Here is a 16794-nt window from a genome sequence, read left to right as displayed (position 1 = left end):
TGTCTTCCTTGTGGTCTCTTCTGGCTTTCTGACCAATATCCTCTATGCATTTGTCTTCTCCCCCATTCATGCTACATGCCCTGCCTGTCTCATCCTCCTTGACTTGGTTATACTTGGCAAAGAGTACAATTTATGAAGCTCCTCATTGTGCAGTTTTCTCCAACCTCCCATCACTTCAGGTCTCTTTGGTCCAAATATTCTCCTCAGCAGCCAGTTCTCAAACACCCTTAGTCTATGTTCCTCCCTTAATGTTACACACAAAGTTCCACACCCATACACAACCACTGGCAAAATTAGTTATGTATATGCTGATTTATAAGTTTTTAGACAGCAGACGAAAAGACAAAAAGTTATGGACTGAATGATAGCAAGCATGACCTAAATTCAATCTCCTGATTTCCTCCTGAATCAAATTTTGATTTGCTACTGTCGTTCCAAAATATTTGAACTGTGCCACATTTTCAAGACATCTATTAGCTATCTTTATGTAATGATTTTGCCCTGCATTTTGGTGACAAGACAGTAACATATACTTAGTTATCACTTCATTTACTTCTAGATGAACCTCCTTACTAGCATCAATTAAATGTTTCTGTGTTTTTCTTTATGGTATCTATTATTACCCAATAGATTCACATCATCGGCAGAAACCAGCGGGAGATGTGTCCCAATTAATTTCAGTCCCACCTGGATTTCCTGGACCTTCCTAAGGGCGTATTATAAAGTAAAGTTGAAAAGCAGTGGTGATAAAGCATCTCCTTGTTTTAGACCATTCTGGATAGGAAAATTGTCGGACAAAAGTGTACTTACACAGGCTTACTATAGGTTTCATTTAAACACATTTTAATCAGCCTAACTAGTTTCTGGGCACCCCAAACTATGAGAATATTGTAAAATACTTCCCTCCTGACTGAATCATGGGCTTTCTTGAAGTCTATGAATAGCTGATGTAATGTCTCATTATACTCCCATTTTTCTCCAATATCTGATGAATGCAAAAAAAAAAAATCTTATCAGTAGTTGATCTTTTATGTCAAAACCCAAACTGATGATCCCCAGTAATTTCATCTTTATATGGACTTAACCTTGAGAGGATATTGGATACAATTTTATATGAAGCTGATAGCAGTGATATCTCACAATAATTACTGCAGTTATATCATCCTTCCTGTGAACTGGTACAATAATACACTCCTTCCACTGATCAGGCAGTTCTTCCTTACTCCAAAAAGAATTAAAAGAGTTTATGGATCTGTGACCCTAATATTTCACCTCTTTCTTGAATCAGTTCTGCTGGAATTTGATCACTACCTGGCGATTTATACCTTTTCAAATTTGCAATAGAAATTTCAGCCTTGAAAGGACTAAGATCAGGTACTTAGCTGTACATATTTCTATCTGCCTAACATCACTGATTCTATGTACATTTAATAACTGAGAAAAGTATTTCATCCTACTATTCACAAGACTGTGAGCATCTGCAAGTAGATCCCAATTCTTATCCTTCACTAAGTTACATATAGGTTGGTAACCCCTCCTACATTCATTTATTCCTCTATACAAGTTTCTAATATTCTTGTTCTGTCTGTTGCAAGCTCATTAATTTTGTCTCTCAGATATTCCCTCTTTTTATTCCTGAAATGCCTGCTAGATTCATGTCTTGCATTGTTTAGATTATCCCTATTGAGTTTCCTTAAATCCTGTAACCACTGCAGTTTGGCTTGTTTCCTTTGATCTAACAATTCTGAGCAACCTTCCAACCATGCCTTATGCTTCTTCAGTTCATAATAACCTCAACTCTCTTTGGCTGAAATTTTGATATTCTAACAGTTTTCCAAGCTCTATTAATATCCGCCTCAATTTTTCCAAAGCTGCGATCCTATTTGAGATTTCAGCACGATACTGCTTAGTATCACAGTCTGCAGCATGAATGAACGTACATCAAGTACACTTGAATGCTTTCTTCTCTCATCAAAATATGGTCGATTTGATTGTGAGTATTTCCATTATGAGATGTCCAGATAAGTTTATGAATGTTACAATGTGAGATCGTCATATTTTTGACAGATACTTGGATGTGGCAAAGTTTACTACTCTAACTTCATTATCATTACTAATTTTGTGCAAACTCTCATTCCCAGTTGTTTGTTTGAAAATGTCTTCCCTATCTACTTTAGCACTGAAATCTCCTCATATGGTATTTGTGAAATTTATTGACTACATATTCTAGTTCCTTTGCTCCTCATAAGAGAAAATTATCTCCTATCTTTCCTTTGTTAATAAATATAGAGAACTTTAATTAATAAGTATTCATAGTATGGACAGTCCCCCAGACTCTGAACTCTGTTCTCCTGAAAAAAATTAAAGATGCAAGTACTTTTGAATGCTATGGAGTGGAGAAGAGTTTTAAAATCCAAGCACTGTGTGCTGGAGAGGGTTAAATTTTTAGTAATGTTACTCTGTACAACTTAGAAAGTTCAACTTACAAGTTTTCTAATTTCAAGTCTTGCTTGGATGCATGTTTTAAAAGGGTACATGGTTCGTATTTTAAAAACATGACAGACATTATACTTATATGTAACAGTGTTGTATTCAAGTTAAAGGCTCTGAGGAGACATGTCATCAGTCAGAGTGAAAACATTTTTGTACAATATTTAATGTACACTGTTTGGTCATTAGCACCGAGTACTTGTATTGTTTATGTAATGAGTAATTACATGCTAAATCTTTTAATCTGGCAAGTTCTGAGTTCTTCTTTAATGACTCAGGCAGGGTTCATCCAACCCTATGATGTGTAGACAAAACCATGAGACGTCTCAAGACATCCCCCAGTTATGACGCAGTTTAAGGTCTGAGTGAGAGTTTTGGTCTACATTCTGTTCTGCTGTATTTAAATTTAAGTCCAGAATATACTATGTATTGCTGAATTTTTTACTTACAGTAGTTTCTACACACAGATATTTAAAACCAGACAGTACCACATTATTGCTATTTTCGCCTTACTGAAATGTGTTTATTTTCCAACATTGCAATACAGCGTATAGAACTTAGATTTACATGTATATCTACACACATACAGAATGATATAAATGTAATACATCAATCTTTAAGGATCACTATTGTTCACTTATTCTCACAATACTGTCAAACCTTTGTAATTTTTGTGTAAAGAAAATCACTTTAAAAATATTCAGCCTTCTCCTTAATTAAATAACATAAAATGTACTAACAGAAAAATTATGAACATACCTCATTTTACTCAAACCATTTAAATAATGCATCTACAAAGTTTAGCAGACATCTGAATCCATCCTTTTCACCCAAAGGCTTCTGTAGACAGTGATTTACTGTATGCTGCAAAATCACATATATTTGCCTATATTTCTATGACAGTTCTCAGCAACAGTGGTAGGTGCAGTATCTGTTGTAGTTCACAACACAGTATTACTGTGGTCAAACCTAACAATTGGCTTGATACCACCATACTGAAAAAAACTTTACCCAAACTAGAGCAGTTATTTTTATGATCAGCTTCTTTTCAAATAAGCTTGTGTTTATATTATCCTGAAGCCGTATGTAAGAACTAGTTTTCTCTGTATGTCAAAATAATTCTCGCAAGATAGGTTACTAACACAGTAGAATCGATCGTTCACAGTCTGTTATACCTCTTTTGCTTGGGTTCACGCTGGCGCTGTCATCACAGACATGTTGCTGGGTTTTGGGCTCTGATAATGGTCTCTTCTGTTAGCTCACAGGCTCTGTACAGTACTTTTGCTTTGCACTGTCAGGGTCATGTCAAAAGGGACAGTACTGTATTGGCCTGAATGGAGGATGAGCTTGGGTTACAAACCTATGGGAAGTAATTATGAATTTTAATGACATATATACTCGTTTATATATGCTGTCACATGGACAGTGGGTGGGGAGAAGCAGGTTACACACCAGAATACAATGCACACACCTACTGAAGTTTCCAGACCTACCTGCTCCTCTCCCATCTTCCAGAAACAAAATGTGCCTTGTCTCCAGCATGTACGTGAGCTTTTCAACAAAAATTAAAAACCTTAGGCTTGGAAGTGGTGTGCAGTGTTCATGTGAGGTGAACCAGTGTGATGAGATGCAAGTCTGTGAGTGCAGTAGTGTGTAGTAAAATAGTTGGGGATTAGACCAGCAGACATGATCACAAGTGGCTACTGATAAAGTGAAAAGAACTTCGAAACAAGATAACTGTATGATGCATATGTACTGTGTGTGTGTGTGTGTGTACACGTGTGCACGTACACACCATATAAAATGTTTTTAATTGGTTTTAAGCCTTTAGCATATTCGTAGCACAGACTGCATCTCGCACTATCATACTATGTAAGAGTTGTGAGACAGAAATGTGTGTCAAAGTCAGAATACAAACTGTCATGAGATTGCCAGAAGTACCATCAAATTAATGAAACAAAAGTAGTAAGTCACTGATCTACAATATCAGTTGATTGTGTGCTAATGCAAGTGTAAATGAATGCAAAAAATGGCCGGTCATGTCCAGAAAAGAAGTACTTGTGTGAAACAAAATAATGTAAAAATGATTAGGCACAAGTTATAGGTATGCTTCAAGACTGAAGTCATTAAGCATTCAAAACAAATGTGAGGCAGCAAAAAAAATACAGTGTTTCCAGAGACAACAGAAACTGGACCTTCCCATTTCTGTGCAAATATTCAGTTTGCACAGATTCAAAGCCAGAATGGAATGTCAGTCTTGTGTAATATCATTACTCAACAACAGGATGAAATTTTAAGTCCAACTCAGGGTGGTGCATGAAAATGTTATGGTTTTCTTTGTAGTGAAGGTCTTCGCTTTGCAAGAAGTTACTACCACACTTCACCGTACTGTTGTTAATATGCCAGCCAGTTATACCACGATGATGTAGATGCAAAAGCTGTTCTCATAAAAACATCAGACAGTGAAAAGATGCAACTGATTAATGTTGACCAAGTTGGCAAACAGCACAAAACTACTGCCGTTTGTGAGTGTGAATGGAAACAATATCTAAGGTGCTATCTATGGGGCTATTGACTGTGTCGCTTAACTAAGGGACAGATGATTAAATGAACTGATGGGGGACTGGTTACAAGTTTGCAACAGGAGATCAAGAGTTTTGTTGAGAAAAGAAGGAATGCTTGTGATTGATGCATTTTGAAGTCATTAACACTGGATGCCATATCTATGATTCATATAATGCTTTGGGTCGAGGGGTGACTTCATAACTGCCTGAATAAGCCTTTTTTAATGATCATTTGAAACAGCTTTATTCCAACTGGCTCTAACATCACAGAGACAATGAAGAAGCTTCGTGTAAAATTGCTGCCAGTGGATCAAGACCATAGCAACAGATCTCTATAGAAGTGATGGTCAGAAGGTTTAAAACTGTATATCTGAAGAAGTTGCGAATGCTGGCAGTGAACTGTGAAGACAATGAAACTGAATAAAGGCTACTGAATTCAAAAAGGAAGCTAACCCAATACATTTCATGTATAACATGTTATCTAATTTTTGTCTTATTTCACATGTGTGTAGTAAGATTAAGAAATCGGTTCATAAAGTTACTTCTCTATGCAGACATGTTTCCTAGTGCAGGGTCATGTTTCATTCAGAAACAACTTCCATTCAGGTATATATGGTACTACACTTTGGTGCACTGTCAAAAGGTAGCTAGTGTTGCAAATTATTACTCTGAAAAAATCAGTCTACTGGCAAAAATTCTCATTGTCTTCATTCTCATCCTGATCTGAAAAAGTTAAAGAGTAACATGCCCAAATTATAGCAGTATTTCCACAACATATACACATATTTCTCACTGAGAAACAAACTTAATCATGTGCATATACCTGCAACCTGGCTACCTCAAACATCGACTGCAGCCACTTTACACCTTGGTCCAATTTGAGTGCAAATTGCATAAAGTATCCTGGATTATATGAACTGTATGAAGAGTTCTGGGTTAAAAAAAAGTTACACCAGGAGGCAGAATCTCAAACAATAAAAATGTCTCTAGAAGGCTTTGCAACTGAGCCTACATCTCACAGCCTTCCCACTATAGAGAGGATGGCAGCAGTAAATGTCCCCTTCTGCATCTTAAATAAAGGAATTAACAGATTGGGCTGGGACCATATAAACTAGAGGAGGAAAAACCTTCAAATGGTGATTCCAGTACATGTTTATTCACATCTACAACATTTATGGTCATAACTCCTCAAACTTCACAACTCATACTTGCTTGGAAATAAAACATCTTTAAAAAAAAAAAAAAAAGGCAAACATTAATATGACCTGTATAAGAAAATGTGGTTTCACAGTACAGTTATTTTTAAAACAGCTGTGGCCACAGGAATAACTGATTCATATTCATATTGAATATGTTCACAAAACTTTGCATCATATCCTAATACATATATTTTACCTAACCAAAACTCAAATAATGATATTGCAGCAAGTAAAGTGACACTTGAATAACATGTTAATAGGCTGTCTTTTACTTGTGCAAATATCTGCAAAATGAGATAACTTGACATGTTAGAATACTTCTCTTGTACCCAATTAGTACTGTATTCTGTGCATATAAAGAATAAGTTATACAGTCAAAATCCAACATGATATTCTCTTTACCATTTACCCCTACCACGTCTCCCTCCACTACCACCTCCAAAACCACATCTACCTCTACCTCTATAACCTCGCACATCCATACGTTCTTGGTCCTTCTCTGCAGCCTTCTTCTCTTTCCATGCATGAAATCGTTCAGCCATTTTTATCAGTTGCTCAGGTACTTCCTGCATGAATAAAAATGTTGTTGGCTTGAAAGGATTCTGATGATGGTGTATACTGTACTTCTTTTGGCTTATTTTGGACTTCACCCATCGTCTGGTATGTAAAAGACAAAAAAACCACAATGTTTCGGAGACTGGATCTGTCTCCATCTTCAGGTGGATAGGGAAGGTTAAACCTACTCAGTTGGGCCCGTTAGAAAGAGCTAGTCTCAATCACTGGACCTGAAGATGGAGACAGATCCAGTCTCCGAAACATTGTGGTTTTTTTGTCTTTTACATACCAGACAATGGGTGAAATCCAAAATAAGCCAAAAGAAAAATGTTATTGATGGAGGAAAAAATGTGCTGTATGTAAATTTACGTAATACGAGTAATTGTGGATTTGAAAACGTTCAAATTAAACTCAAAATCTGTCTTGAGTGTGACTTTTAAATTTCTGCTTTTTTTTTTTTTTTTTTTTTTATCCGCTAAGCCTACAAGAGTGGCATTTCCCTTGCAAAACATACCTGGGGAGTTTCAAACCACCACTAATGCCTGCAGAACAATGATGGCTATTTTCTCAGGAAAAGCTCATCATAACATGAGATACTTATCTCATTCAGATATGCACATTTTGTCTGAAAATTTCAATCCTGTAAATACCAAATATGATTTGTTTATAAACTAGTGTGTCATCCAAACCATAAGATACATTCAGATCTTAGAGGGAAATTGTTACGAAAAATTCCTGCCATAACGTCAGACTATGACTTGCATAATACAGATAGCATTTTCCTGAAATAAAAAGGGGTCTGGGAAATATGGTACCTTTGGACTGTAAAATGGCAGATCAATCATGGTTATTTAATTTCAAAGCCAAAATGAATTCCATATACTGAAATTTTTGATGGCACAGGGCATTCTGTTTCCCATAATTATTAACTGGTATGGCAAGTTAAATATCATGTTGCTGTTTCACCAATGAAGTTACGTCTTACTGGCAAACACACTGGTACATGACTGACATCTGCTTTTGCTGCTAAATGGAACCAATGCAAAATTTGTCAGAACTGTGATCTTTCTCTTATCTGTATATGATGAGTGCATACAAGCATGGTGGGGGGAATTCTGTAATACTACGTGTACAGTGAAACATGAATTTTACATTTCTGAAGGGACCATCTGGAATTAACATACAATAAAGGAACTAAAATGTAGGTAGTTACTGAAATTAAATACACTAAATTAATACCCGCCTGGCAATGGTGTAGGACTTGCCATTAGTTTTAGAACTGGAATTATTACTGATGCTCTAAAAGGGTAAAGTCCCCATGCTGCCACACACCAGATGACCTTCATGTCTCGTCTGCTTTTTCTCCACCCAGTGGCACGCTGACATTAACGATTCCAGAGGGGCCCTTTTCGTCATGGCTTTTACATGCCCTTCAAGTCCACTACGATGTAAATTGTATTTAAATGTTAAAGACTCTTTGAAAGCACTCCAAGACATGAAGAAATCCATGGGTAACATGAATCAACGTTACAGAAAGCTCTTGATGGTATTATTGGTAAGGTCAGCATCGTAACCTGAGTGAAGAGTGGGATGCTTCTAGTTGAAACATTTAATGAGAAACAGGCAGAGGTCATCCATAAGACCAAACTCCTCACTTCACAATTTGTACATGTCCCTCCATTCATCATGGGGAGTACTGATAACTGACATCCTGGATGGCATGTCAGATGAGATCTTTTTTCTAAAGCATAACAGGTTGGTCAGGAAGAGGGATGAAAAGCCATTCCCTCTTCTAACCGTGTTTCTAACTTTGGAAATTTCTATCCTGCTGCCCAGGTCAATACTTGTTGAGCATGAGAGGACGTTTGTCTGTTCTTTCCAAACCCTATGTGGCGCTTCTAGTGCCAGAGATCTGGACACACTCAACAGTGGTGTGTTTCGAGCCTAGTCCATGGCAACGCACATGTCCAAGTCTTCTGCACTATGTGAACTGCTATGAAGCACATGCATCCAGTGATAGGAATTGTCCCACATATCAGATGAAAAGGCCATTCAGGAACTTTGGGTCAAGGAAGATCTTTCTTTTCTGGGTGCCTGGAAAAAGTTTGTCTAATCGAAACATATGACTGGGAGCCAGTCTCATGCATCAACATTCTGCTGCTCACAAAGAGCTGGTGTCAATACTCAGTCATAAGCCGTACCCACTCAGACCAAGCACATCCCAAAAAAATAGTACCTGTCAGAATGATGATCCCCCCCAAACCTTGCTGCGCCTGGTGTAAATTTACCCAAACCCCATGAACTCTGTCAAAAATTACCACTCTGAAAGCAGTGTCCTTGGTCCTGATCACATTCTGGTTTGTGATCTGGGCCACATACCCATACCTGACCATAGCAGGTCTTACTCCAGCACATCAGACTTGCTGGCATATCTGGCAGGGGACAGAGGGAGGTTGGAATGATTACCTCTCAAGGCACCATAGTTTATGAATGTCTATAGCTTTTCTTCTGACCATTGATAATGTACCTGATGCAATGGAACCTTAACAGTTTCTGTACACATTTTCCTGACTTACAGGCACTAACAACACCATGACCCAGTCACTGTCTGTCTTCAGGAAACACACCTACCTCCATTCTATTCATTAAACCTCTATGGTTATACAACCCACCTTGATGGTGACAGGGCCAACAAAGGTGCTGCTATCTTATTCAAGGACTGCACCTTTCCTGCTCATCAACACTGAAACTCGACACGCCCACTCTTTCACTTACAATTCCCATCCCTCCTGCTGAACTGACAAGTCTAACTGCACAGTTACCCCCACTATTAATTTTTGTAGGTGATTTCAAGGCACACAATATTCTGTGGAAATCAGTCCTTACTGTATAGAGGCAGAATAATTTCTGATATATGTGCTGGGTTTGAGCTAATCCTAAACACAGGAATCATCATATACATATGTTTAAGGTCAGGGAGCTCTTTTCCCCTGAACCTCACCTTCTGTAGTGTAAGTTTAGAGATGGCAGCCATCTTGAGAGGTCAAGTTTTGCAAACTTGCACGGCAGTAACTGCTACTCTGCAAGTCAGCATATTTTCACAGTATTCCCACTCAAATCCTGACACCCAAATGTGATAATCCAATGTGCTGACTGGGTAGCTTTCTCTGTCAGTAAGGACTGAGAATTCTCATTTGTTGAGTCCATGGTGGAGCATTTCACGAGCACTTAGCTCTGAGCTGTTCAAGTTTCATCTCATTGTCATCCACCAGACCACAATGCAGACCCGTTCCATGGTGGCCACATTAATGTCATGACACCATCCATGCTCAGAAGCATTCTCTTCAAAGTTCCTTAATATCCACCCTACAGTGCAGAATTTGATTACTTTTAAGCACCTTTGGGTCAGGGCTAAGTGTGTCTTACACAGAGCCAAGTGCACATTATGGGAAATCTTTGTTTCTAGTCTTTCTCAGTCTACCCATTCAAATGTTGTCTGGAAGAAACTATGATGTGTGTCTGGTTAAGTGCAATGTCACTTCTATACATGGCACATCAGATAGTAGTGATACCATCACATCCGGGTAACTGCCAGCACACTTGGTGGCAACTTCTTTTAAACTCATGAAAGAAAACACAGAAGCACTGCCACTTAACTTTACCTCTTGGCTCCCAGAGCCATACAATTCATTTCTGTATGGATGAACTATCTGCAGTGCTACATTCCTGTCAAAGTATGACCCCAGGTCCTGACAGGATCCTTAACCAAATGCTCTCTTACCTTCCAACCACATGCAAGGAGTTTCTGCTGTCCACATACAACTGTATATGGCCAAAAAACTCAGTTCCAGCTGCCTGGAGACTAGAAACCATTATTCAGAAACTGAAACCAGGTAAATACTGCCCCCTCTGAATTAATTATAGGCCTATGAGTCCTATTACCTATGCTTCTAAGACCATGGCACATAATAAACCATTGATTTGTGTGGTTCCTGAAGAACATAAATCCACTTCTGAATGCTCAATGTGGGTTTCAACACCACAGATCCATCCTTCACCACCTCATGAACCTGGAGAACCATATCCAGAATTGTTTTTGTTTCTTTTTTTCAACTTGGAGAAGGTATACAACGTAACTTGGAGATACAGTATCCTCAGTAGCCTTCACCGATGGAATTTTCATAGTTGGCTACTACTGTTTCTTTGGTGCCTTTTCCAGGATCATCACCTATTAAAAATATTTGGATAATCCATGTGACCTTGAAATCATTCCAAATTTTCTTCATCCTCTTCAGTTCTGACTTCACTCACAGAGTGCCACAATTACATTCTGCAAAACAGTTCTGGATAACTACAGGCATGATGCCCACAACATTACACATGCCATCCAAGATCTTCCATTTCCTAATGTCTGCTACAGAACATTTGTGTCAGTTGTTTGCAAAAAAAAAAAAAAAGTGCATAAGGTGCTTCTGATACACGTTTTTCATACAGCAGATGATCCTCTGGTCAGGTGGTAGGGTGTAACTGATGGTGTAAGTAAAGTAAAAGTAAAGGTATCCCTGTAACAGGCCGTGGAGGCCTACAGGGTTGTGAGACGTCGAGGCTCCCACATTTTGTAGGCAGTCAGCTCATAGATGGCAGTGAGGTTGTCAGCCTTAGGCACCAGCTGCCCTTTACCCCCAAGAATATTCCTGGTACTCATTTCTGTTAGAGGCTGAGTCTACCCCGGTGCCACAAAGCGGCTGGAAGTATTAGGTAAATTGATAGTGTTTGGAGACAAATACAATGGGCATCTTTGCTTCAGATTAAGATCCTTGTCATTAGCAGAACGCTGATCCAGTATTAAAAGGACATTTATGTTTTCACAAGCCGTTATCCTTTCAAAAGACACCAGCCACTCTCTACACAGTCTTCTATTTACTCACTTTAGTCTCAAGAATAATGTTTTAAGCCTTTAAGGTAATGTGGTTTTTTCAAACTTACCATCAGTCAAAGGACAAAGTTTTGCACTGGTACTTGCATTACTTCACTGTCCTTGTATCCCTCCCTCCTTGGCACTTCTCCCTTTAAGGCCAGTACCTTCTTTGGATGTACATTGTAAGACATTGCAGTTTTGTCCATGTTAAAATGTACTTTGGAGCATAGTGTGTGATGACAAGTGTCTTTTTTGTCACCTTTGCTGAATCAACATTTTCACAACTTCCCTGCTTATAGCTTGCCATGTTATGTTCCACTGCTCTTTGAAATGCTAAGCCATCCATTCAAGCATTTAAATTCAATTCCCATCTTCAGTGCGATTTAATCAGCCCTCCTTTTGATGTATGATCATTCACTGCAATACTGTAGACCTGAGTACTGCAAAACCAGTTCACTCTCCATATCACCATGTTTAGCGCCATTTTTCCTCTTCTTTTTACTCATATTACACACACACACTATGCAAAAGATTTAACTGAATATACCTGGTATTTACACGTCCCTACTGCAATGGTAATTTTTTTCTCAACTGTACTAAACTGAAACAGTGCTCTGATGAAGCAGTGAATGGCTGTGACTCACACAAAAACCTGTCACCCAAACTGTCATGAACTAAAGGTTACCTGCATTCTTCCATTGTTTGAAGAATTTCAGGGCTGAACAAAGTACTATTCAGATTTGGGATGGGAAGCTAAAATTAGCTAGAGTTATGCTAAAAGAATTTTGAATAATTAAAACTTTAAGCCACTGTTGGCATGGAATGCAACTTCAACTTAAAAAGTAACCATACTTTAAACTAATCACTTTAAAAAACATTAAAATTCATACACTTTAAGGTGGGGAATTATTTTGAATTAACCGGTATCCATCAAATGAGGCTTCTACTGTATAGTTTTGTAAGGCCGTAACTTCAGCAACTTTGTATGAATATGAGCTGTATTTCTGCCAACCCTCACTGAAGAGCAAAGACACATAATGATTTCTTTGAGCCTGCTTCTAATCAAATACCGATGTCATGAAGTTCTTCAGTCAGTACATCTTTTTAGAGGTGATAGTAATTATGTCATGATATTGTAAATCCCTGCTTTACACAGCACTATACTGTCAAGATATTTCCCATGAAACTTTATACAGCATGTCCCCTATGAAGAGTGCTGTACAAAGGTATCATATATAATTCATTTTCAACACTATAATTCACAACATACTGAACTGCATCTGTATGTATCTCAAGGAAAAGTAGCCACGTGGAAATGTGTAGGCAAACAAACTTCTGCCCAGTCAGTCTAAGGATAAACTGAATTCATCATATTTCTGGATATGACTGAAATGAGCCAAGCACAAGGGGAGTGTCTGTGTGCACCTTTCTTGGCAGACAGGCTTGAAGCCCGCCCCCCACTGGCTTCTGGACTCCAGACAACCACCCAGACTACACTGATCACTGATGGCCAAGGATCAGCCACAAGAAGCTTCAAGATCAACTTCACCTACAAAAATGCACTCCTAAAATTTGATAGTTTGTCTCATTCTGGGCTTAGAAGCAGCATAAAGTGGTCACGTGAAGAAGCAAGAGTGAAGCAGTGTGTGTCATCACAAGTGAGTTCACTGTAAGATACAAGCGGACAAACCAGTGAGAGTACAGTGAAATAGCAGGGAGACAATAACTGTTCCAAAACCATGATGTTACAATATATTACCTGATTAGCTTCCTCAAGAATTGTGATCAGTTCCTTGGCTTGTGCCCAATCTTGTCTTGTAAGCAAAGTGATTGATTCACCTGTCCTCCCAGCTCTTCCTGTCCGGCCAACTCGATGCACATACTCTTCGATGTTGCGTGGGAAGTCATAATTGAATATGTGACTGAAAGTAAAAAATAAAAATTAAATGGAAAGTTTTCTTAGTTTTTTTTTTTTTTTCCACAACTGATGAAATATGCAAATCAAATATCTGAGTTGCAACTTCATCACTTCATATTGATTTTCAATTTATTATGCTTGTTTTCACTTATGGTTACATATACTGAGCTAACATGCCTCCACCTTTACTGCAAGTGAACTTCAGCACATCTCAAAACCCAAAACAGCAGAGCAGTAAGTGTGTCTGACTCTCATTCAGGTGGTACCCAGGGACCAAGTAACCTGAACCTTTTTGTTGTTTTCTACAGTCCCTGCAGGCAAATGGGAGAATAGTACTTCAAAATAGACCTTTCCAAGCCTTTCAAATTCTTTGTATCTAACACCCTCCAAACTCCCTCAATTCTAAATAACCTGTGCATTTCAAACAGTATCACCACATATATAATCCACACAGCATAGCAAGCATAACACATTCACCTGCATGGCTTTGATAATGATCAGGTTAATTCCAAGGATACATGCTCAGTTCAACAAAAGCCTACCAACGGATCCTATTCTCATCCAGATTAATCTTCCAATTATTAAGAAAATGTATCTGAAACTACAATGAAATGTTTGTACAATAAAAGCCAGAATAAAATATCCTGTACTATACAAATACTGCCAGGTCCCCACCATTCTCCCATACATCTTTGTGCAAAATGTTTTCAGTATTGTGAAAATATCAGTAAGGTGTAATTAAAAGTAGGCCCTGAATGAAAAACGATGGTTACAGTATGAAAATTTGATTCTGAAAGGCTAAATAATTCTGCTGAGAACAGTTTCTTAGTGTGTTTCTTAGAGTGTTTCTTAGAATACTAGTGTACTAGTGTACACTTAGAGTGTTTCTTAGAATACTAATTACAAAGTGACAATGATGAGTGTGAGCAATGCGGCAAAAAGCTGTACTATGCTACGTGCCCACAGTTTTCAGTGCACGAGATATACAGCAGATTTCAAGCATTCTTGTGGTGAGCAATGATGGTGAGAAGGAAGTGAAAGAAGTTTCCCTTGGAGGAAAAATGCAAAATGTTTTGTGGACCAATTATTAAAAAAGGTGAAACGGCATGAACATATGGAATCAGCCCACCTACTCTATCAACATTCAATACGACCAGAAAACAGAAAGAGAGAATTTCAGTGCCATCCTGTCACAAAGAAAATTACAGCAGACAACTTGTTACGGGGAAATGGACAAAGTAAAAAGTAAAAGTAAAGCTATCCCTGTACCAGGCCGTGAAGGCCCATAGGGTTGTGAGACGTTGAGGGTCCCACATTATCTAGACAATTGGCTCAGAGATGGTGGTAAGGTTGTCAGCCTTACGCGCTGGCCGCGCTTTACTCCCCAGGAAAATTATTTAATTAATTCCTGGTACTCATTTCTGTTAGTGGTTGAGTCTACCCCAGGGCCATAGTGCGGCTAGAAGGATTAGGTCAACTGAAAAAATCCACTGACCTCATCGGGACTTGAACCCGCGACCTTCTGGCTTGTAGCATAGCCCCTCAACCAACTACGCTACCGCACGCCCCCCGGAAATGGACAAAGTGTCACGCAAAAGGTTTACTGACAGGAGAGCAAAGAAGATCTCACTTTATAATTTAATGTTGTGACAGTAAGATCCTTTGCTTGCTTGTTTGGAAGTATAAGTTTAAGGGCAGCATTAAGGTTTCCATTAATTCTGAGAAAGATACACCATAAACCAAAGGAGAGCATGATACAGTGGGTAATGCTCCACAGGATAATGGAAAGAATAAAATAATATTAACCTGAAATATGCACAAGACTGAAGAAACAGTACTCTTCCATAAATTAGTGCTCAGCAGAACATCAGCTTTCAAGGATGAAAGGTGCGCTGAAGGAAAGTGATCAAAAGAGAAAATTAAGGTATTCTTGTGCATATATTCGAGATGACACTCCTTATAACAGAATTCAAAATCCCTCTCTTCTGCATTATAAAAATGTATGGCGCCTACCATGCAGCATATTCAAAATGTGATTCCAGGAGCAAATGTAATAAAATCAAACAAACAGAACTCTAAATCTATCCAATTCATACTCATAAGAGGACACATATATGGTACAATTCATGAAACACTGGACTTACTTCACATACAAAAGAAAGCCCACTTACTAAACACATTAATTCATGAAACACTAGACTTACGACATATAAAAAAAAAAGCCCTCTTACTAAACACATTAGATATATATATATATATATATATATAATGTTAGCATAGAGAAACAACAAATGAATTACACATTTGCAGATTCATATTTCACATAATATATGTGAAACTGAAATTTCAATGTACAGAAACGTTCCTAATAGCAATTCATGTGGCTAACACCATTAATGGTAGCAGAATTCAAAGATTAAATATAATCATGATTAATCAATCCATTTCAGTATAATAAAGCGATTAAAATAGTGTTATACTGTGTGAGTCCTTGTGTGAATAGCCATAAACATGAAAAGCCCCTAAATCTATCTGCCTATTTAACTATTATCACTTGATGAAACCATTCCTCTGCATGGAATAGCATGTTATGTCATCAAAGGTATTATTCCACCAATTATACTGTGGGATGTTGCTATATGAAGAGACAACCACTTATTAAACTTCTATACAAATATTTATTGTTGGTATGAAGTTGAGATGATTGAATTGCCTTAGTGAGCATTTGTTCCGTTTCTGCTGGAAGGCGTAGGTGATAGGTTTATGTTCACTGAAGATGATGAACAAAACTCTCAGTTAAGAAGGGAACACACATCATAAGACACGGTTTACACAGAATATAAGAAAAACGACCCCCATAGTGGAAGAACCACATGCAAGTTTTAATTATGACAGATAAGATGAATAATCTTAACAAGTTTTAGTGTGTGTAAATTTATTATAGTTGACAAATACGCACCTTTTAAATACTTTTTAAATAATTTTATAAAGGCAAGCAATGAAATAGATTAGCGTAATTAGGGCACCTGATGATGGCACTATGTTGCCGAAACATGTCGTGAAGTAACAGGTGAAATTGAGCGCACTACAAGATGGCAACTATATACTGTGACATGTTGCGAAAAGCCGAGCCCCCCCCCCCAGCAGCAG

General features: G+C 38.1%; 1 protein-coding gene across 1 annotated transcript in view; it reads right to left on the bottom strand.

Moving 5' to 3' along the window:
- Nucleotides 1-2996: 2996 nt before the first annotated feature.
- LOC111872996 (probable ATP-dependent RNA helicase DDX43) overlaps nt 2997-16794 on the bottom strand; it is a 49061-nt gene continuing 35263 nt past the window's right edge. The window contains exons 11-12 of the mRNA XM_023867343.2: nt 13486-13648; nt 2997-6819 (exon numbers count right to left, since the gene is read on the bottom strand). Of these exons, the coding sequence (XP_023723111.1) occupies nt 6652-6819; nt 13486-13648 (331 nt within the window). The 3' untranslated portion in view covers nt 2997-6651. The remainder of the gene's footprint in view (nt 6820-13485; nt 13649-16794) is intronic.

Source organism: Cryptotermes secundus, unplaced genomic scaffold (assembly GCF_002891405.2).
Source record: "Cryptotermes secundus unplaced genomic scaffold, Csec_1.0 scaffold1678, whole genome shotgun sequence".
NCBI classification, from domain to species: Eukaryota; Metazoa; Arthropoda; class Insecta; order Blattodea; family Kalotermitidae; genus Cryptotermes; species Cryptotermes secundus.
This window is presented reverse-complemented; position numbering and strand designations above follow the sequence as displayed.